This window comes from Prionailurus viverrinus, chromosome B1, assembly GCF_022837055.1.
Source record: "Prionailurus viverrinus isolate Anna chromosome B1, UM_Priviv_1.0, whole genome shotgun sequence".
NCBI classification, from domain to species: domain Eukaryota; kingdom Metazoa; phylum Chordata; class Mammalia; order Carnivora; family Felidae; genus Prionailurus; species Prionailurus viverrinus.
Window position 1 is genome coordinate 150790533 of NC_062564.1, and position 22983 is coordinate 150813515.

Genomic DNA, 22983 nt, shown 5'->3' on the forward strand with positions numbered 1-22983 from the left:
ACCTGAAATAGTCGTCTTTTTTAATTTTAGGCATTCTAGTACATGTAGTAGTATTGTGGTTTTAATTTGTATTTCCATAATGACTAATGATCATAGGCATCTTTTCATGAGCCTATTTGCTATCTATCTTTGGCAAAGTATCTATAAAAGCTTTTGCTCCCCTTTGGTGTCTGTCTTAATGAGTTCTTTATATACTATATATACGTGTCCTTTGTTACATATATGGTTGCAAATATTTTCTCCTAGTTTGTGGCTTGTCTTTTTCTTTTCGTAATAAGGTCTTTTGCGTAGCAAAATTTTTGATTCTGGTAAGATACATTTTTTAATGTATAATTGATGTGGTTTTTGTCCTGTTTTTTAAATGTTTGCAAAGCTCAGGGATACTAAGATATTCTCTGATGTTATCTCTTCTTCAAGTTTCAAGGTATTAACTCTTAAAATTAGGTCTATGATCCATTTCAAGTTAATTTTTATATAATGTGAGGTGAGAATCAAGGTTTATTTTTTTCCATATAGCTCTAATGTTTCAGCACTCCTGTTGAAAATTATCCATTCTCATTGAGTTCTCTGGATATCTATGGCAGAATTTAACAGAGTAAATATCTGTTGATTGGTTTCTGGACTTTTTCAGTGATCTGTTTCACTTTACACCAGTATCACACTGTCTTGTTTACTATAGGTCTATTATAAATCTTGGAATCTGGGAGTGTAATTCCTTCAACTTTGATCTTCTTTTGCAGAGTTGGTTTGGGTCTTTTAGGTCCTTTGAATTTCCATGTACATTTTAGATTCAGCTTGTTGATTCTTTAAAAAAAATCCTGCAGGAATTTTGTTTGAATTTGTGTTGAATCTGTAGTTCAGTTTTGGGAATATTGACATTTTAACAATATTGAAATTTAAGATGCATTAAGAAGCATGGTATGTCTGTCAATTTATTTCTTTAGTCTCTCCTAGTAGTGTTAGAGATCTTGCCCAAGTTTTATCAAATTTATCCCTAAGTAATTTGCATGTTTATACTGTTGTAATTTTTAAATTTCCATTACCAATTTTTCATTACTTTTATTTTTTTAAGTTTATTTCTTTATTTTGATAGAGAGAGTGTGCATAGGGACAGGCAGAGAGAGGGAAAGAGCAAATAGGCTCATGAAAAGATGCCCATACTCATAAAGTACAGAGCCCAGTGTGGGGCTTGAACCCACAAACTGTGAGAAACATGACCTGAGCTGAAATCTAGAGTCAGATGCTTAACTGACTGAGTCAAGACACCCCAATATGTCATTGCTTTTAAATTAGAGCTCAATTGATTTTTGAATAATAATTCTTATCCAGCAGTCTTGCTAAACTCACTTGCTAGTTCTAGTAAATTTTTTGTAAATTCCATAGGATTTTCTACAGTCATGTTGTTTTACTTCCTCCTTTCCAATCTAGATGCCTTTTGTTTCTTTTTTTTGTCTTATCACACTGATTGGAACATCCAATACAATGTTGAGTGGAAGTGGTGAAGGTGGACAACCCCACTTTGTTCCTTATGTTTGTTGGAACTCATTCTTCTATGGTGGAGTATGTTGTTATCTGTAGGTTTGTCATATATACCCTTTATTTGGTTGAGGAAGTTTCCTTCTGTTACTAGTTTACTTAGAGTTTTGTTTTTTGGGATTTTTTTTTTTAAGTCAGAAATGGATATGAAGTTTGTTAGACACTTTTTCTGCATTCATTGAAGTGATCATATGGTTTTTCTTTTTTAGTATTTTAATGTAATGAGTTACAGTGATGGCTTTTAGATTATTATATGACCCTTGCATTCTAATTCTAGGATAAAACCTGTTTGGTCATGATGTATTTTTACATATATACAAAAACTTCTGTTAAGAATTTTTGCACGTGTGTATGTGAGGGGATATTGTTGTGGAGGTTTGTTTTTTTTTTAACATTTTATTTTTGAGAGACAGAGTGGGAGTGAGGGAGGGGCAGGGAGAAGGTGACACAATCTGAAGCAGGATCCAGGCTTTGAGCTGTCAGCGCAGAGCCTGACACGGGGCTCGAACCTACAAACCACAAGACCATGACCTGAGCCGAAGTTGGATGCTTAACTGTCTAAGCCACCCGGGTGCCTCTGGAGTATTGTTTAATTCAGTGATTTGTCTTGTTTTGGTATCAGGGTAATGCTGATTTCATAGAGTGAGCTGAGAGGTATTTCTTCGAATCTCTACAAAGTTTGTGTAAAATAGGTATTTTTTCTTCCTTAAATTTTTGGTAGAAATAACAATGAAGTTATCTGGCCTTTGAGTTTTCTTTGTAGGAAAGTTTTTAACTACAAATTTTACATCTAATAGACATGGTGATATTCAAGTAATATACAGCTGACCTTTAGCATAGGTTTAAACTATGCAGGCCCACTTATATGTGGATTTTTTTTCTATAAATATATTGAACATTTTTTTGAAGATTTGCAACAATTTGAAAAACTCATAAACCACATAGCCTAGAAATACCTAAAAATTAACAAAAAGGTATGTCATGAATACATAAAATATATATAGATAGTAGTCTATTTTATCATTTACCATAAAATACAAATCTATTATTAAAAGTTAAAATTTATCAGAGCACCTGGGGGCTCAGTTGGTTAAGCGTCTGACTCTTGATTTCAGCTCTGGTCGTGATCTCACAGTTCATGAGTTTGAGCCTGATGTTAAGTTCTGCACTGACGTTGCAAAGCCTGCTTGGAATTCTCTTTCTCTCTCTGTCAAAAATAAACAAACGTTTTTTAAAAAGAACACTTTCTTTAAGAAAAGTTAAAATTTATCAAAACTTAAGCACACAAACAGAATATACATGGTACCACTTGTAGTCAAGAGAAATGTAAACAACATAAGAATGGAAGTATTAAATCTTAACTGCGTAACTAATATAACACTGTATTACCTAATGGGAATTAGAATTAAACTTTAAAAAATCAAAACTGCATGAAATTAACTGTAGTGCGTACTATTGTAATGATTTTTGTAGCAACCTCCTGTTGCCATTGTAATGAGCTGAAGCGTTGGCAAGTAAACAACATGTGATGTTAGTCATCTCTGAGCAGTTTCTCTCTGCAGTAAACTGTGTATCTCAAAAAGTGATCTTGAAGTTCTCACGTATTTTTCAGTATGTTTAGTGGAATACTATAAACCTTGAATAAGACTGTGACTCCTACAGAGTGCCACTAATGATGCCAAAAGTGCTCTCTAGAAGTAGAGAAAAGTCATGACATTACAAGAAAAAGTTGAATTACTTGAGATAGATACCATAAATTGAGGTCTGCAGCTGTGGTTGCCTGCCATTTCAAGATACATAAATGCAGCATAAGGACCATTGTAAAAAAAAAAAAAAAAAAAAAAGGAAATTTCTGAAGCTGAAGCTGCAACTATACCAGCAGGCACAAAAACCTTGCACTTTTTGCAAAGTACCTTTTTATCTCATATTGAAAATGCAACTTTTATGTGGGTAGGAGTTGCTCTAAGAAAAGCATGCCTGTGCACTCTAATATGACTAATATAAAAAGCAAAGTCATTATAACACAACTTAAAGCAAAACGAAGGTAAGTGATATACAGCTAGAGAATTTAATGCCAGCAAAGAATAGTTTGATAGTTTAGAAAGAGATTTGGCTTAAAAAATGTAAAGATAACAAGAGAAGCACTTGCTGAACAAGAGGCAGAAGTTGAGTTCCCAGATGCCATTAATTAAGAAGATCACTGTGGAAAAAGAATATCTACCTGAACAGGTTCCTAATGCAGATTAAAGTGTCGTATTCTGGAAGAAAAATGCCACAGAGAACATTTATTAGTAAGGAAGGGAAACAGGCACCAGGATTTAAGGCAAGAAGGAATAGGCTAACTCTGCTGTTTTGTGCAAATGCAGTTGGGTTAATGATCAGGACTGACCTTACCTATGAAGCTGCTAAGCAAACCCCTTGAGCCTTGAAGGGAGAAAATAAACACCAGCTGCGGATCTTTTGGTTGTACAACAAGAAAGCCTGGTCAGTGAAACCCCTTATTCTGGATTGGTTCCATTGATGCTTTGTCCCTGAAGTCAGGAAGTACTTTGCCAGTAAGGGACTGTCTTTTAAAATTGGACAATGCCCTTGGCCACCCAGAACCTGAGTTCAGTACGAAAGGCATCAAAGTGGGCTACTTGCCCCCAAACACAACGTCTCTAATTCAGCCTCTAGATCAGGGAGTCATAAGGACCTTTAAGGCTCATTACACCTGGTACTCTAATGAAAAGATTATTACTATTATGGAAGAGAACCTTGACAGAACATCATGAAAGCCTGGAAGGATTATAGCATTGAAGATATTGTTATAGAAAAAGCAACGAGAGCCATCAAGCCTAAACAGTAAATTCCTACTGGAGAAAAGTGTGTGTAGATACAGTACATGACTTCACAGGATTTATGACAGAGCCAATCAAGGAAATTAAGAAAAAGACTGTAGGGGTCGCCTGGGTGGCTCAGTTGGTTAAGTGTCTGACTCTTGATTTCGGCTCGGGTCATGATCTCACAGTCTGTGAGATCAAGCCCCACGTGGGGCTCTGTGCTGATAGCACGGAGCCTGCTTGGGATTCTTTCTGTCTCTCTCTGCCCCTTTCTGAACTCATGTATGCACACACACTCTCTCTCTCTCAAAATAAATATTTTTTTAAAAATGTGATTTTAGGGGCGCCTGGGTGGCGCAGTCGGTTAAGCGTCCGACTTCAGCCAGGTCACGATCTCGCGGTCCGGGAGTTCGAGCCCCGCGTCAGGCTCTGGGCTGATGGCTCAGAGCCTGGAGGCTGTTTCCGATTCTGTGTCTCCCTCTCTCTCTGCCTCTCCCCCGTTCATGCTCTGTCTCTCTCTGTCCCAAAAATAAATTTAAAAAACGTTGAAAAAAAATTAAAAAAAAAATAAAAATGTGATTTTAGATATGGTTGAAAAGGACAGGATGGGGGATGTAATAGGTTTCAAGGTACAGATTTTGGAGAAATTCAGGAGCTAATAGATACCACACAAGAGGAATTAACAGAAAATGACTTAATGGAGGAGAGTGCTTCCAGAACAGTGCCAGATTGTTGTGGAAGAAGATGTAGAAGAAGCACATACAGAAAATAAATTTGACCTTAGACAATCGAGCAGAAAGGTTCTGATTATTCAAGACTGCTTTTGACTTCTTTTACTTACGAAATGGACCCTTCTATGATATGGGCACTGAAACTAAAGGAAATTGTGGAAGGATTGGTACCATGTAAAGACATATTTAGAGAAATGAAAAAGCAAAAAAGTCAGACAAATCATGATGTATTTCCATAAAGTTACACTGAGTGTGGCTTTATCTCTTACCTACTCTTTCCCCTCCTCCACCTCTGCTACCCTAAGACAGCAAGACCACCCCTCTTCCTCCTCCTCCTTCATATTCATTGAGAAGATGACAATGATGAAGACCCTTATGATCTGCTTCCACTTAATGACTAGTAAATGATCACCATCCTGTATAGTTAATAAATTGATTTGCTGTATATGAGTGTGTCTTCATATGAAAAATGAGTAACTGTACAGCAAGAACTGTATGAGACATTTTTGTGTCATTGTCATTATCATTTGTCTCGTATTCATTGTACTCATTGTGTAGAACATCATCTGCAAGACTCATAGAAGTGGATAGCCTATCCTTACATAGGCACGAAGTGAATATTTAATGTAAAATTAATGTGTTTTCTGACTGTTGTATATGTTTTTGCTTTCAAAGAATTGCATTTCTTGTACAGTATGCCCCCCTCTCTCATCATTGGAGAAACTGTTTATCAGCTTCTCGTTACCAGTGTTTTTTTTAGAAAATGTAACAATGTTTCCATTAATGTGTAGGTGCATGACTATAGTATGTATGCCATAAAAATTTTGTAAAGATTTATTCATTAGTGTATAAGCTAGGCTACCAAGAAGAACTGATTGAATCAGTTACCCTAGGCTACCAAAACAATCCTATTGCTGCTGCTTTGTTTTCAGTACATGGATTGTTAAAACTATAAATAAATATGGATTCTTTTTTACATTTTTTCACTTTTAATGTATAGTGTGGGTAATACATATAACATCTACAGTGTTTTTTATCATGATAGACAATATTGATATAGATACTGACAGATGATTCATCTTGTAAACAGCTGATGATAATTTACAGTATTAAATACAGTACAGTACCATAAATGTATTTTCCTTATTTTCTTAATAACATTTTCTGTACCTCACTTCATTTTGAGAATACAGCATATAATACATTAAACATACAAAACATTATTGGTAAAGCTTCCAATTAAGAGTAGGCTATTATTACTTGAGGTTTTTTTGAGCCAGAGTTATACACAGATTTTAAAAATATATATTTTTAATGTTTATTTATTTCTGAGACAGGGAGAGACAGAGCATGAGTGGGGGAGGGGCAGAGAGAGAGAGGGAGACACAGAATCAGAAGCAGGCTCCAGGCTCTGAGCTGTCAGCACAGAGCCTGATGCGGGGCTTGGACTCACAAACCATGAGATCATGACATGAGCCGAAGTCGGACTCTCAACCGACTGAGCCACCCAGGCGCCCCTATACACAGAACTTTGCCTGTGCGGAAGGTTAGTGCCCCTAACCTAACATTTCTTAAGGGTCAACTGCATTTCTTTTTGATTGAGCTTCAATAGTTTGTCTCTTTTGGAGAGTATGTTTGTAACTTAGTGATTTAATTTAGTTGCATAAAATTGTAATTTTCCCTGAATACCTTTTTTTTTATTTAAAAAATTTTTAATGTTTATTTTTGAGAGAGAGACAGAGTGTGAGTGGGGGAGGGGCAGAGAGAGAGAGGGAAACACAGAATCCGAAGCAGGCTCCAGGCTCTGAGCTATCAGCACAGAGCCTGACGAGGGGCTCAAACTCACAAACCGGAAGATCACGACCTGAGTTGAAGTCAGACGCCTAACCCATTGAGCCACCCAAGCACCCCTGAATACCCTTTCTTATGTCTGTAGAATCTGAAATGATGTTCCTTCACCCATTTCTGTTATTGATAATTTTTCTGTCTTCTCTATTTCCCTGTTCATTCTGGCTAGAAGTTTATCGATTTTATTTAATTTTAAAAGAATCAGCTTTTAGTTTAATTGATTTTCCATATTATTTTTTCTGTTTTGTACCTCAGTGATTTCTGTTCTTTTTGGGATTTTCTTCAGTTTGCTTTTCTTGGGGCACCTGGGTGGCTCAGTTGGTTGAACGTTTGAATTCGGCTTAGGTCATGATCTCACAGCTCGTGAGTTCGAGCCCCGTGTTGGGCTCTGTGCTGACAGCGTGGAGCCTGGAGCCTGCTTCAGATTCTGTATGGAGCCTGCTTCGGATTGTGTGCCTCCCTCTCTTTCTGCCCCAACCCACTTGTATTCTGTCTCTGTCTCTCTCAAAAATAAATAAACATTTAAACAACAACAAAAAAACCTTTTAATTTGCTTTTCTTTTTCTAATTTCTTTTTTTTATTAAGTTTTTTACTTAAATTGAAGTATAGTTAACATACAGTGTTATTATTAGTTTCGGGTGCACAGTATAGTGATCCAACAATTCTATTCTTTTCTCAGTGCTCATCAGGATAAGTGTACTCTTTAATCCCTATCACTTATTTCACCCGTCTCCCCATCCCACCTCCCCTCTGGTAACCATCAGTTTGTTCTCCATAGTCTCCTTTGTTTTGTTTCTTAAATTCCGCATGAGTGATACCATATGGTATTTGTCTTTCTCTGTCTTATTCTGCTTAACATTATACTCTCTAGCTTCATCCATGTTGTAGGAAATGGCATGATTTCATTTTTCACGGTTGAGTAATATCCCGTTATATTTATGTACCACATCTTCTTTATCCATTCATCTATCCATAGACATTTGGGGTGCTTCCATAATTTGGCTATTGTAAATAATGCTGCAAGAAACATAGAGGTGCATGAATCCCTTTGAATTAGTGTTTTTGTATTTTATGGGTAAATACCTGGTAGTGTGATTACCAGATCATAGAGTAGTTCTATTTTTACTTTTTTGAGGAACCTCCATACTGTTTGTTCTCCATAGTAGTTGCAGCAGTTTGCATTCCCACAAACAGTGCACAGGGTTTCTTTTTCTCCACATCCTCACCAACACTTGATATTTCTTGGTTTTTGATTTTAGCTATTCTGACAGGTGTGAGGTGATATTTCATTGTGGTTTTCTTTGCATTCCTGATAGTTTTCTTTGCATTTTGCTGATGATAAGTGATGTTGAGCATCTTTTCATGTGTCTGTTAACCATCTATGTGTTGTCTTTGGAGAAATGTCTGTTAATGTCCTCTGCCCATTTTTTAATTGGATTGTTTTTGGGTGTTGGGTTATATAAGTTATTTATATATTTTATATATATTATATACTTTGTCATATATGTCATTTGCAAATATCTTGTCCCACCCCGTAGGTTACTCTTTAGTTTTGTTGATTATTTCCTTCACTGTGCAAAAGCTTTTTATTTTGTTGTAGTTCCAGTAGTTTATATTTGCTTTTATTTCCCTTGCCTCAGGAGACAGATCTAGAAGAATGTTCCTACAACTGATGTCAGAAACATTACTGCCTATACTCTCTTCTAGGATTTTTGTAGTTTCAGTTCTCACATTTAGTTCTTTAATCCACTTTGAATTTATTTTTGTATATGATATAAGAAAGTGGTCCAGTTTCATTGTTTTGCATGTTGCTGTCCAGTTTTCCCAACACATTTTATTGAAGAGACTGTCTTTTTCCCATTGCATATTCTTCCCTCTTTTGTTGAAGATTAACTGACAAAATAATTGTGAGTTTACTTTTGGGTTTTCTGTTCTATTCCTTTGATCTGTGTGTTTTTGTGCCAGTACCATACGGTTTGATTACTGCAGCTTTGTAAAACAACTTGGAAGTCTGGAATTTTTTTTCCTATTTCAGGATTGCTTTGGCTTTTCAGGGTCTTTTGTGGTTCCATACAGATTTTAGGATTGTTTGTTCTAGTTCTGTGAAAAATGCAGTTGGTATTTTGATAGGGAATCTAAATCTGTAGATTGCTTTGGGGAGTATAGACATTTTAACAGTATTTGTTCTTTCAATCCAGGACTATGGGATGTCTATCACTAATTTCAGTTTCTTTCATCAGTGTTTTATACTTGTCAGAGTACAGTTCTTTCACCTCTGGTTAAGTTTATTCCTAGGTATTTTATTATTTTTGGTGCAGTTATAAATGGGATTATTTTTCTTAATTTTTCTTTCTAGTGCTTCATTATTGGTATATAGAAATGCAACAGATTTCTGTATATCAATTTTGTATTCTGAGATTTTACAGAATTCATTTATCAGTTCTAATAGTTTTTTGGTGAAGTCTTTAGGGTTTTCTATGTATAGTATCATGTCATCTGCAAATAGTGGAAGTTTACTTTTTACCAATCTGAATGCCTTTTATTTCTTTTGTTGTCTGACTGCTGTGGCTATGACTTTTAGTACTATGTTGAATAAAAGTGGTCAGAGTGGATATCCTTGTCTTATTCCTGACCTTAGGGGGAAAACTCTCAGTTTTTTCCCCATCAAATAAGATGTTCACTGAGGGTTTTGGATATAAGGCCTTTAGTATGTTAAGTGAGTTAAGTGTGTTGTGTTTATTATGTTACATATGTTCCTTCCAAATGTACTTTGTTTATCATGAATGGATGTTGTGCTTTGTTAAATGATTTTTCTGCATCTGTTGAAATGATCATTTGGTTTTTATCCTTTCTTTGTTGATGTGATGTTCTTTTTCTTAGAGTAGAAGTTGAGATCCTTGATTTTTGAGACCTTTATTCTTTAGTAATATGCCCATTTCATGCTTAAAATGTCCCTCTAAACACTACAGTGTACGTGTCTCACAGATATGTCTTTGTTTTCATTCAGTTCAGAAAATTTTATAACTTTTTTTCTTATTTTTTTGACTCATAGGTCATTTAGAAGTGTTATTATTTGACTTCCAAATACTGAGAGATTTTTCAGAGATTTTTCTGTTGTTGATCTCTAATTCTTCTGCTGTCAGTGGATACAACTTTTTATGACCTATTTATTTTTGTGTTTTCCTACAAAGATTGATCTACCTTGTCATTGTTCTGTGTGCATTTGAAAAGAATGTGTATTCTGTTATGGTTGGATTGTCCTATCCATGTCAGTTAGGTCAAATTGGCTGATAGTGTTTTTCAAGTATTCTATATCGTTACTGATTTTCTGTCTAGTCTTTATACCAATTATTGAGAAAGGGGTGTTGTCTTGTCATTTTGTGTTTGAACATTTCTCATTTCAGTTTTTGCTTTGCGTAGTTTGAATCTCTATTATTAGTGCATAAGCCTTTAGAGTTGTTATGTGGTCTTAATATCCTGACCCTTTTATCATGAAACGGCCTTCTTTATCCTGATAGTTTTCTTTGCTCTAAAATGTATTTGTCAAGGGGCACCTGGGTTACTCAGTCGGTTAAGCATCTGACTTCGGCTCGGGTCATGATCTCACCATTTGTGGGTTTAAGCCCCATGTCAGGCTCTGTGCTGACAGCTCAGAGCCTGGAGACTGCTTTGGATTCTGTGTCTCCCTCTCTCTCTGCCCCTCCCCTGTGCTCTGTCTCTCACTCTCTCTCTCTCACTCTCTCAAAAATAAATAAACACACCCACAAAAAAATTTTTAAATAACTAAATAAAAATAAAATGTATTTGTCAATATTAATACAGCCAATCCAGTTTTCTCTTGATTTTAGGTAGCATGGTGTGTCTTTTTATACTCTTTTACTCTTGTTTATGTATTTAAATTTGGCTTCTTGTAAATACAGTATAGTTGGGTTTTTGTTTTTATTCAGTCTTCCAATCTTTGTCTTTTAATTGGAGTGTTAACACCATTTATATTTATTCACGTATTTGTCATTTCTGGTATTCCCTATTCCTATGTGTAAGTTAAATTTCCATTTAGTATAGTATTCCGTCTGCCTGAGGATTTAGTGTAATATTTCTTTCTGTGAAGGTCTGCCAGCAATGAATTCTTTCAATTTTTATATGTCTAGAAAAGTCTTTATACTTTCTTATTTGTAATTGAATATAGAATTCCAGATTGACAATTTTTTTTACTTTCAGTGCTTTAATAATGTTGGGTCACTGTTTAATTTGTTGTGCTTCCTGGGAGAAAGTCAACTGTCATTCTTTCTTCTGTAAATAATGTGCCCTATTTTTCCTTGATTACTTTTAATATTTTCTCTTCATCTTGCTTTAAACAATTATCACATGCCTTCTTGTAGTTTTCATATTTCTTATTCTTGAATTTGTTTACATTGTGGTCTGTGAGTTGATTGTGTTCCTGGAAAAATTTTGGCCATTAGTTCTTTAAACATATTTTTATCTCTCTTTTTCTCCAATCTCTTTCAGGGACTCTAATTTCACATATATTAGACCAAGTGAAGTTGTCCAACAATTCACTTATGCTCTGGGGTTTTGGTGTTTTTTTCCAATCTGTTTCATTTTGGAAAATTTCTTTTGTTGTATCTTTAAGTTCACTTCTGCAGAGTTGAGTTATTAATTCCATCCAGTGTATTTTTTTATCTTAGATTTAGTGGTTTTCATCCCTAGAAGTTTTGCTGCTCATGCTTTCCCCTGCCTTCTTGAGCATATGAATTATATTTATAATTATTTCAGTGTATTTATCTACAAAGTCTATCATCTGTGTCATTCCTGTCTGTCGTATTGTCAATTTTTCTATTCATTATGAGTTGTATTTCTCTACTTCTTTGCATACCTGGTAATTTTTTAATGTATGCCAGACATTGTGAATTTTACCTTTTTGGGTGCTGCATTTATTTTGAATTCTTTTAAATATTCTTGAGCTTTGTTGACAGACATAGTTAAATTACTTGAAAACAGTTTTATTTTTTCAAAGCTTGCTTTTAAGCCTTGTCAGGTGAGATTAGAGTAGACTTGAGTCTGAGGCTAATTTTTCCCCACTGTTAATATAAAATCCTTCTGAGCATTCTATCCAAATTTTCCACTTGGCTGGAGAAGAACACAAAGTATTTCTGGGTCTGTTTAAACAACCTTCCTTGTTTCACCAACTCTTTTCAGGTAGTTCTTTCTAGCTTGGGGCTGTTTCCTCATATACATTTGCTGATCTTACTCAGCCAGAGACTCAAGACTTCTACAGATCTCTCTTCTCTTTGTGTATCTCTCTGCTTTCAAATGTTAGCTTTCTTGAATTCACAGTCCTGTGTCTTCAATTCAGGGAGATTACCAAGCTCTGTTTGGGTTCCTTTTCCTGCACTGCAGCCTGGAAACTCTCTTGGCAATAGCTAGGGCATTCATAAAGCTCCCCCATTTGTTTTTCTTCTCTGAGATTACTGTCCTGAGTTGCCTGTTTAGTGTCTGAAAATTTGTTGTTTCACTTATATTGTCAAGTTTTCAGTTGTTTAAGGCAAGCAGAAGATAAATCTGGTCCTGTTACTTCACCATAGCCAGAAGTGGAAGTCTTAATGTATTTATTATGTATCTCTTATATGCCATTCTTTTTCATGCTTTTCTTTTTCCCTGTCATAGAATGCCTCTCCTTTTTTGATTATTTTTTTAACTCCTGTTAAGTCTTCAGAATTCAACATGGATGAAGCTCATCTGGGAAGCTTTCCATGACCTACGCTGATAGAAATAATTACCCCCTCTTCCATATTTCATGTTTCCTTAGTTTCCAGTACTTCTTTATATAGTACTTAATAATGAATTATTTGATTCATTCTGCTAGGTATTTCATATATTTTATCTTAATTTAATCCTCATAGTATCCATATGAGGTGGTTATTATTATGGCCCCTACACAGTGCCAGTGCCTGGCTTGAGATAGATATTTTAATCAATTTATGAATGCGTGAGGAAGATAATTGAAATAAAATCCAGAAGAAATTGATTAGAGTGTTGAGGGGGACTCAAAATGATGTCATGTTTGGAATTGTTTAAGGAACTGGAGATGTTTAGCCTGGAGAAAGAAGACTGTGGAACCTGAATACCATCTTCAAATGTTTGGAGGGCTGTCACATTGAAGAGGGATTAGAGGAGTTACCTTTGGCCCCAAGGAGGTAAAATTAGGAATAGTGGGTGAAAACTGTAGGAAGATATCATACCGTCATAAAAAGGAGAATCTTTAGTGAATAAGGCTCTCTAAGAGTAGAGTTGATAGCCTTGATAATTTCTTTCTGCTGGACACGTTCACTGATACGTTAGGTATTCACTTAATAGAATAAGTTATAACATAACAGTGCTGGATATGAGGTTATATACTGTAGGCTCTTTAAATCCCATCTGTGCACTTATTAACCATATGAAATTCATAGAATTAAGTGTCAATTACAGAGTACCCTGACATTGCCTAGGACAAAATAGGTAATTAGTACCCTGCCTCTTGGTGGTCAAACATTGAAAACATAGGTGATTTAGGCGACTGCTGAGAATCTGTCTGAGAATTTATGATTCTTTGAAAAACTTTGGTTTATATGTCTTTGTGTTATCCTTTTGTCTGTATTATAACCACATTTGTGTCATGGCTATTCATTATTTACCTAAGTAATCTTAAAAATAATATATGAGAACAAGTCTGAGATAAAAAAAAAAAACATTTTTTAAGTAGTTCCTGTGACTCTGAATATAGAAAAAAGAATTCAGGTCCTCTGCTAGGTAGCGCATAAACGTTGTTCTTGTTCTTATGTGCCAATTCATTTCATTAAATTAGCAAGTTGTTTTTGTGTGTCTATAGTATGTCAGACCCTGTTGACCACTGAGAAAACAATAATAAATAAAGCAAACTCCCTGCCTTAAGGAAGCTACAGTCTCCTAGGAAAAATAGAAAAGTAGTGAAAATGCATTGTGGTAAATGTTGTAATAGATTGAATGTAGGATGTCATGGATGCACATAAAAGATGTCCAACACTGTCTTGAAGAAGGTTAGTGATGTTGTGGGACACATCATGGTGGAAAATCATGTATAAGCTGAGACCGGAGGATGAGTAGGAATTTTTCAGGAATAAAATATTGAGGAAGAGGAATGCCCCAGAAAAATGTCTATTGGCCAAAGACAGCATGCCACGTTTGTGGAACTAAAAACCTTTAGTATTCCTGGAACATGGAGTTTGATGGAGGAGTGACTAAAGAAAAGACTAGAGAGCCAAGCAGAGACTGGATTATGAATGGCCTTGTGGCTAATATTAGTATCTGGACTTAATCAAAGGGAAATAGGAAACCATTGGAGTTTTTAAACCAGGAGAATAATTTGACCAGATTTGTATTACAGAAAGATTATTCATGTTAGTAGGAAGTTAATAGGTTATATGTAAAACAGAAAAATCAAGAAATAGAAGTAGAAACATGTTATTGAAAAAAAGGGGTGTAAATATTAGAAGAAACAAAAAAATTCAGAGTGGTTGCCTTCAGTGTATAGAATTCTGGGTAAGGAAGAGTTAGGTCAGGGAATTGAATTTTTTTTTCTTTTTTTCTTTTTCTTTTTTCTTTTTTTAATTTATTTTTGTTTTTTGAGATAGAGTGTGAGCAGCGGAGTGGCAGAGAGAGAGGGAGACAGAATCTGAAGCAAGCTCCAGCCTCTGAGCTGTCTGCACAGAGCTCGATGTGGGGCTTGAACTCACAGACTGCAAGATCATGACCTGAGCCAAAGTCAGATGCTTAATCAACTGAGCCACCCAGGTGCCCCAGAAACATTTGACTTTCTTAATCAACTTGCAGTGTGGCATAGTAGTTAAGAGTATGGATGCTTGGGTGCCTGGGTGGCTCAGTTGGTTGAGCATCTGACTTTGGCTCAAGTCATGATCTCACCGTTCATGAGTTCGAGCCCCACATTGAACTCATAGAACCCACTTCAGATCCTCTGTCCCCCTCTACCCCTCTCCCACTTGTGATCTCTCTCAAAACTAAACAAACAAAAAAAAAAAAGTATGAATGCCAAGGCCAGACTGTCTGGATTGAAACTTTTATCCACTATTTTCAAAGTACTTAAATTAAATTACTTAATTTCTCTGTGCTTAAGTTTTCCTCTCTGTATAAATGGGAATATGATAGAACTTATAGAATTTTTGTGAGGATTAAATTAGTTAATACAAGTAAAACATTAAAACAATGTGGCGCATGATAAACACTCAATGTTAGCAGTTTTTCCTACATGTCAGCACTGTTTACGTATTGATATACAAGAATAGACAAATTTACTGTCATATTGGTGGAGGGATTTAAATGTTGCTTTTACTAATCAAGAGAACGAGCAGACAAAAAAATCAGAATGAGTATAGAGGTCTTCAACATGGTTATTAAAATTACTATAATGCACGTGTAAAGAATGCTGTTTCTAACCAACTGTAAAACAACAACCAATGTCATTTTCCAACTGTAGAGGGAAACGAACCACAGAGAGTCAACAATAGAGAACAAACTGAGGGTTGATGAAGGGTGGTGGATGGGTGATGGGTATTAAGGACAGCACTTGTGATGATCACTTGGGTGTTGTATGTAAGTGATAAATCACTGAATTCTACTCCTGAAACCAATGTTGCACTCTATGTTAACTAACTAAAAAAAAAAAAAAGAACACATGGAACATTTGCAAAATTGACTAAAAAAATTCTCAAATATTAAAAAATGAAATCATATAGATTGTGATTTCTATTCACAATGCATTCAGGCTAGAGGTTAACATAAGAGATAAATAGAATATTCCCCATGTAATTAGAAATTTTAAAATATACTTCAGATTAACCTGTAAATCAAAAAAGAATCATAATTAAAACCAGAAAATAATCATGAAGTACTATGTATCAAAATTTGGAATGCTCTTTAAGATCAGTTAAAGTTTTACATGTATATTTTAGAAAAGAAAACCTGAAAACTGATGAGTTATTATTTTTAGGAAATTAGGAAAAAACAAAATAGAAGACACCAGCCAAGGGCTAGCCCTAGTCATGTTAACTTTTTCCTGCACATTAAGGATGTGAAACTACAAGAACTTCAGTATACTGCAGGACAGTTATTTGGTACACTTTGGGAAAAGTTTGGCATTAGATAGTAAAGTTATGCCTGCATTTCCTCTCCTAGATTTATGCTATATATATTTATAGAAACTGCTGTATATGCTCGTGTTTCATGAGACATATGTAAGGATGTTTATAGTCTCAGGCACCTGGGTGGCTCAGTCGGTTAAGCGTCTAACTTTGGCTCAGGTCATGATCTCATGATTCTCTCTGCCCTTTCCCTGCTTGCTCTCTCTCTTTCTGTCTCTCAAAAATAAATAAACATTAAAAAAAAAAAAGTAATGTTCATAGCTCACTATAACTGTCCAAAACTATAGAATAGCAGGGGTGCATAGGTGGCTCAGGTGGAAGAGCATGCAACTCTTGATCTTGGGGTTGTGAGTTTGAGCCCCATGTTAGGTGTAGAGATTACTAAAAAAAATAAATAAATAAAAAATCATGCTACAAAGCTATAGAGTGGTTAAATTATGGTGTGTTATTACAGTAGGATAGTATAATACAATAGACTAAAACAACTGAAAATTAATAGCTACATGCATTGATAATAAATCTCATAAATTCAATTTCATTCAAAAGAGGGATGACACAGAAGACACTATTCAAAATGCTCCCTTTTATGTGAATTTCCAAAACAGACAAAACTTAAGTATATTGTTTGGAGGAACACAAATAAGGTTGGCAAGACTATATAATACACTATTCCATACATACTATAGTAGGTGTTCAGCAAATATTTAATGAATAATAATAATAATAATAGTTTTGATCTCTGAAATAAATGGTAAGTACTAATTTAAAAAGAAAAGTCTAGGTTTTATTATATTTTGTAGGAATATGGAAGGAAATGACAGCTTGTGTTTATAAAGTTTCTTCTGACTAGATAAGAAACCCCTTTTCAGACTTGTATATTGAATATAAATAGCTAAAATATGAAAAATAATCAAACATCTGTATACTAAACAAACATACATTAAACCAGCGTGTATATTGTGAATTCCAAAAGAAATATTTGTAAACCAAAGGGCTCATTTATTTATACTGAACTCATCCTTCCAGTGATTTTTGTCAGAATCCACTAGAATGTCCATTATCTTCAATAACTTAATCATCAAGTTTATCACTGTTCTTTCAGATAAACTTTCTTTTTTGGCTTTATTATTATATCTGATTTTTAAAAATAGCCAATGTGTATTTTTTGAAATTCCCATTGTAATGCTGCCTGTGGCTATTAGGATGGATGGCTTAACAAGATCACTTACATGCTTTATCAGTATTTATACTTAAAATAATGTTCCAGGGCACCTGGCTGGCTTAGTTTATAAAGCATGTGACTCTTGATCTCGGGGTCAGGAGTTCGAGCCCTACAATGGACATAGATGTTACTTTAAAAAAGAAATAAAATAAAATAATGTTTGAAAACTGCTTAAGTCCTCTCCAAGAAGAGCAGTGATTTTTTTTTTTTTTTTTTTTTTTTTTTTTTTTTTTTTTTTTTTTGTCTCAAATTCTGTTTACAGTGACAAGTTTAAAGCAGAGATACCAAACTTAAATGCCTATAGTGCCCCCTGAGGTAATAAATGAAAGGACCAGGATGGGAACTGTGGCAAATCTGGAGCACAGAGTCCTCCTTGTCTAAACAGAGCAACTCCTACTCAACTCCATCTGTCTGTTGCCACAAGGGAAGGTGGTGCCAAATACTCATTTTTTTTCTCAATATGTCATCTATTTGGCAATTAATTTAGAAATGTTGAACACTGCAAGTGATCCAAAACAAGTATGTGGGCAGGATCTAGTTGTTAGGCTATTAGTTTGCAAACAACTTTAAAGGATAGATACTTTTGGTGAAATAATATATTGGTTTTTATTGTGTTTTACCTATAGTCGACAGAGGTACGTTCTTGGAGACACAGCAATGCAGAAGATGGCCAAGTCCCATGTTTTCTTAAGTGGTATGGGTGGTCTTGGTTTAGAAATTGGTAAGTAGTATTTTTATTCATAATTTTATATTACACTTTGAGCAACATAAGTTAAAGAATTTAATTTCTTCCCCTTGTACTGTTTCCTATAAAGGGAATTCGATCCAACACCTTGAAAAGATTGTTTTGGTTCTTTCAGCAACATTGTTTCATAATACTGCTATATTCTTCCAAAAGGAACCAATAATGACTCTCTTGTTTCTCTTTGTGATGTTAATAGCAGTTAATAATCATTTCTGTATCCTTACTTATGATAGAGTGCATACACACATATATTTGTAACAACATGTCTAGAATAATACTATAAAATTTTAAGAGTGATTACTTCTGTGTGGTATGGTTTTAGAAAATTTAATTTTTTCCTTTTTGTTCTTCTGTATTTTTTAAGGAACTTATACTTCTTTGGTAGTAAAAAAAAAATTCTCCAGTTAAAGATGTGTCCAAGCTCCATGAAGAGTATCTAAAATACATTCCTAATATTAAGCTATTCTTTTTTTTTCCCCCCTTTATAGCAAAGAATCTTGTTCTTGCAGGAATTAAGGTAAGTGAGTAAATGTCCTTGGTTAGAATAATTGTTGTGATTTTTTTTTTTTTTTCCATCCTCAGTAGTGGTAATATTACTTACATTTTGGCTTAGTTTTTGCATCTTCATTTAGTGGCAAAACTTTTTTTTTTTTGTTAAGTTTATTTATTTTGAGAGAGAGAGTGAGCAACCAGCAGAGAGGGAGGGAGAGAGAATCCAAAGCAGGCTCCACACTGTCAGCACAGAGCCTGACATGGGGCTCAATCCCACAAATAATAAGATCATGATCTGAGCTGAAACCAAGAATAGGTCACTTAACTGACTGAGCCACCTAGGTGCCCCAGCAGCAAAATTGTTTTAGTGCTGTATTTTTTTCTTTAAAAAAAAAAAAATATTCTAGAAAATTCCAAAATTTTATGAAAATGGAATTTTTTTTAAAGTTTGTTTATTTTTTGAGAGAGCAGCAGCCGGGGAAGGGCAGAGAGAGTGGGAGAGAGAGAATCCCAAGCAGTTTCTGCACTATCAGCGCAGAGCCTGACACAGGGCTTGAATTCACAAATGGTGAGATCATGACCCGAGATGAAATCAAGAGTTGGACGCTTAACAGACTGAGCCACCCAGGCATCCCCAAAATAGCATAGTTTTAACAAAACCCCATGTACACATCATGCAGCTGCAACTGCATGCTCGTAGACAGATTTGTTCCATGTATCTCCTTCCCATTCCTCATGGCTCCCCGGCCACCAAATTATTTTGATATAATACTCAGACATCCTATTATATCATTCTTAAGTATTTTAGTATATAATTCTAAAAGATAAGGGTACCTTTTGAAAGCACAACCACAAAGCCATTTTTGCACCTAAAAATGTAACCGTTTTGTTAATATCATTGTCTTAGTTATCTATTGCTGAAAACAAATTACCCCAAAACTTGGCAACTTAACACTTATCTCAGGGTCAAGAATTGTGTGCAACTTAGCTGGTTCCTCTGTTTGAGGGTCTTTCATGAGGCTCTAATCATGACATTGGCAGGGCTGGAGTCATCTCCAGAATAGGGGAATAATCTGCTTCCCAAGCTTGCTCACATGATGATTGATAGGATTCAGTGGCAAGGTCATTCCACTTCACGTTCCCATCTCAGTTCCCTGCTGGCTCTTGGTTGGAGATCACCCTCAGTTCCTTGACATGTGATCCTCTCCATTAGGCAGCTCACAATATGGCAGTTTGCTTCATCAGAGTAAGCTAAACAAGATGACTAGAAAGGAAGTGTACTAGCAAAACAAACCAGTCTTTTGCAACCTAATCTCAGAAGTGACATTTCATTGTCTGTGCTTATTTGCTAAAAGCAAATAGTTTCACTAGTTTACAAATGTATGGAAAAGGAATTATGCAAAGGCCTGAGTACCAGGAACTGGGAATCATTAGGGCCATCTTACAAGCCTATCTATATCAGTCATCAAATATCTAGTTAGAGTTCAAATTTTCCCAAATGTCTTACGAAAATTTTTTTTGGTTTGTTCTCATTAGGATCCAAGTAAAGTCCATATACTGAATTTGATTTATTTTAATCTATATAGTTCCCTTCCCTGATATTTATTTATCCTTACAATGCACTTGTAACTAACAACAGGTCATTTATTACATGTACCTCTACTCTTGCATTTCATATAAACTGGTACAGAGATTTCCTGTAAACTGAATCCAGAGATTCAGATTCAGATTTGATTGTTTTGGGACTACTGTTTCACAGATGATTTTATATTTTTCTCATCAAGAGGAAATCATAATCTGTTGTCCTTGTTTTGATTATTACTGGTAATAATGATCATTGCCTAGATTCATTATTTTATTAGGGATAATGATATTCTAATTCTGTCCTTTTTGATTTATTAGCTGGAATAATTTAGAAAGACAATTCTCCATTCACATATTTGGTTTCAGTAAAGTATAGTTTGCACTTGTACGAAAGGCAAGATAAATACTTGTTGGTTTTTTTTTTCAGCCTTTATTTACCAGTTTTCAAAATCAGTGGTTTCCTATCATCCGCTAACAGTGACTAGTGAACTTGTGTGGCCTGTTTGTACCTGAATGTCATAATAAACTCATGAATTTAAACATACATGATTTGTTTTGATCTAGTGTAGTTGTTATTCTCATTTATGCTTAAATTGTTTCATCTTTGCTTGTTAGGATCTTCTTCAACTTCTTGAGTCCTTTTGACCTAACCCCAGTGGTCTTTGTCACTAATGATGAAGTCTTTTCAGTGGACAGATCTAGAACATTCATCCTGAGTGAACACTGAAATATCTGAGTTTCAAGTTTAGGACCACGGCATATCTACTTCTTTGATTTTATGATTTTGTATCTTTATCTCTCACTGTAAGGGTTTGAGTCTTAATGACATGAACCTAATTACATACTTGCTTTATCCTATGTTACACCTATTTATGATATAGATTCAGCATAACAATTCTAATATTATTAATAGCAATATAATTATTGAAAACCATTTATGATTTATTTTTTTTAATACTTATCTTTTGGGAGAGCACAAGCAGAGGAGGGGCAGAGAGAAGGGGACAGAGGATCTGAAGCGGGATCTGTGCTGACAGGCTAACAGCAGTGAGCCCAATGTGGGGCTTAAACTCACGAACTGTGAGATCATGACCTGAGCCAAAGTCGGATGCTCAACCGACTGAGTCATCCAGGTGCCCCACTTTATTTTATTTTTAAAATTATATTTATTTTTTGAGAGAGACAAAGAGCATGAGCAGGGGAGGGTCAGAGAGAGAGGAGTACAGAAGATCCCAAGAGGACTCTGGGCTGACAGGCTGATAGCAGCAGACCTGCTACAGGGCTCAAACTCATGAACCACGAGATCATGGCCTGAGCCAAAGTCAGATGCTCAACCCACTGAGCTACCCAGATACCCCTAATTTTCTTTTTCATCCTTAGGATATATCCTGTCTAGATTTGGCAGGCAAATTAACTACTTTTTAAAGTCACTTTAAATAATTCCTTTGGGTAGTTATGCAACATATTCAGTAGATAGTTTTCTCCATTCATTTTGCTCTGGATTTCTGGGGATCACGTTTAAATTTAATTAAATTTTACTATTATGAGACTTACATAATTCAAAGCAGAATTTATGGGGGCACCTGGGTGGCTTAGTTGGTTGAATGTCTAACTTCGGCTCAGGTCATGATCTTGTGGTTCATGGGTTCGAGCCCCACGTCAGGCTATGTTCTGACAGCTCAGAGCCTGGAGCCTACTTCAGATTCTGTATCTCCCCCTCTCTCTGCCCCTACCCCACTTGCACTCTGCCTCTCTCTCCCAAAAAATAAACATTTTTTTAAAAAGTAGAATTTATGAAACAAGCTTTATTCAGGTAAGGCTACCTTCTCTTTACCCTATTCCCTCCTTCCCTTATTAGGTCACCCCCTTTTTTTCGTGTTTTGAAATATAAGCAAATACATGCATACAAATATGCAAATCTGTATATATGTGTGTATACAAATTTACTCTCACCTGCCTCTCTTAAATAAAGTGCCATACTTTCTTCCACCTTGCTCTTTATCACTTAACAGCATATCCTGGGATTATTCCTTAATGATAAATATATATGTTTCATTTTTTTATAGCTGTACAGGTATACATTGCATGGATGTATATTATTATACCCAATTCCTTACTTGTAGACATTTTAATTATTTTCAGTCTTTTTCTATTACAAGTAGTGCTGCAGTTAATACTCTTGTACGTATATCATTTTTAATCTTTCCCAGTGTGCCTTTATGATAGATTCTTAAAAGCAGAATTGTTACGTCAAAGGATAGAAGCACATGTTATTTCACTAGAGATTACCAAGTTCTTTTCCATTGAGGTTATGCTATTTTACATTCTCACCAATAACATATAAGAATGCCTGATTCATGTCAGTCTCCAGTACAGTATATTGTCAAACTTTTGGATTGATGCCATTCTAATAAATGAGAAAACATATTTCATTCTTGAGTAGAGTTGAACATTCCTAAATATTTTAAAGGGCCATATGCATTTCTTTTTCAGTATTCTCCATGTTCATATACTTTGCCCCTTTTTCTGTAAGATATGTCCTCTGATATAAGTTGAAAATATTCTTTCCAAATGTTATCTTTTTTTACTTAGAACATGGAGCATTTGGAAATGTTTATGTGAATTCTTTTGATTGTATTTTAATACAACATGCTACTTTCCTAAATTGAAATTCTCATATGGTTTAAAGTAGTTTTTCCATTAATTTTCCTGGGTTTCCAGATGTATATGGTCATATCATCTGTGAATGAATCCAGCTTTAGATCCTTTCTAATTCTTAAGCTTCCTATTCCTCTCTATGTCTAATTACATTGGATAATACTTCTGATA

The 22983-nt window shown here is 35.1% G+C and overlaps 1 protein-coding gene across 2 annotated transcripts in view; it reads left to right on the forward strand.

The window, feature by feature from the left end:
• Positions 1-22983, forward strand: part of UBA6 (ubiquitin like modifier activating enzyme 6) — a 90117-nt gene that overhangs the window by 9145 nt on the left and 57989 nt on the right. Inside the window, exons 3-5 of one of the 2 annotated variants that reach the window (XM_047855665.1) lie at positions 13015-13132; positions 17960-18054; positions 18567-18595. In XM_047855665.1, coding sequence (XP_047711621.1) covers positions 17991-18054; positions 18567-18595 — 93 coding nt within the window. In that variant the 5' untranslated portion in view covers positions 13015-13132; positions 17960-17990. The remainder of the gene's footprint in view (positions 1-13014; positions 13133-17959; positions 18055-18566; positions 18596-22983) is intronic. The other variant, XM_047855664.1, reaches the window with a different exon arrangement.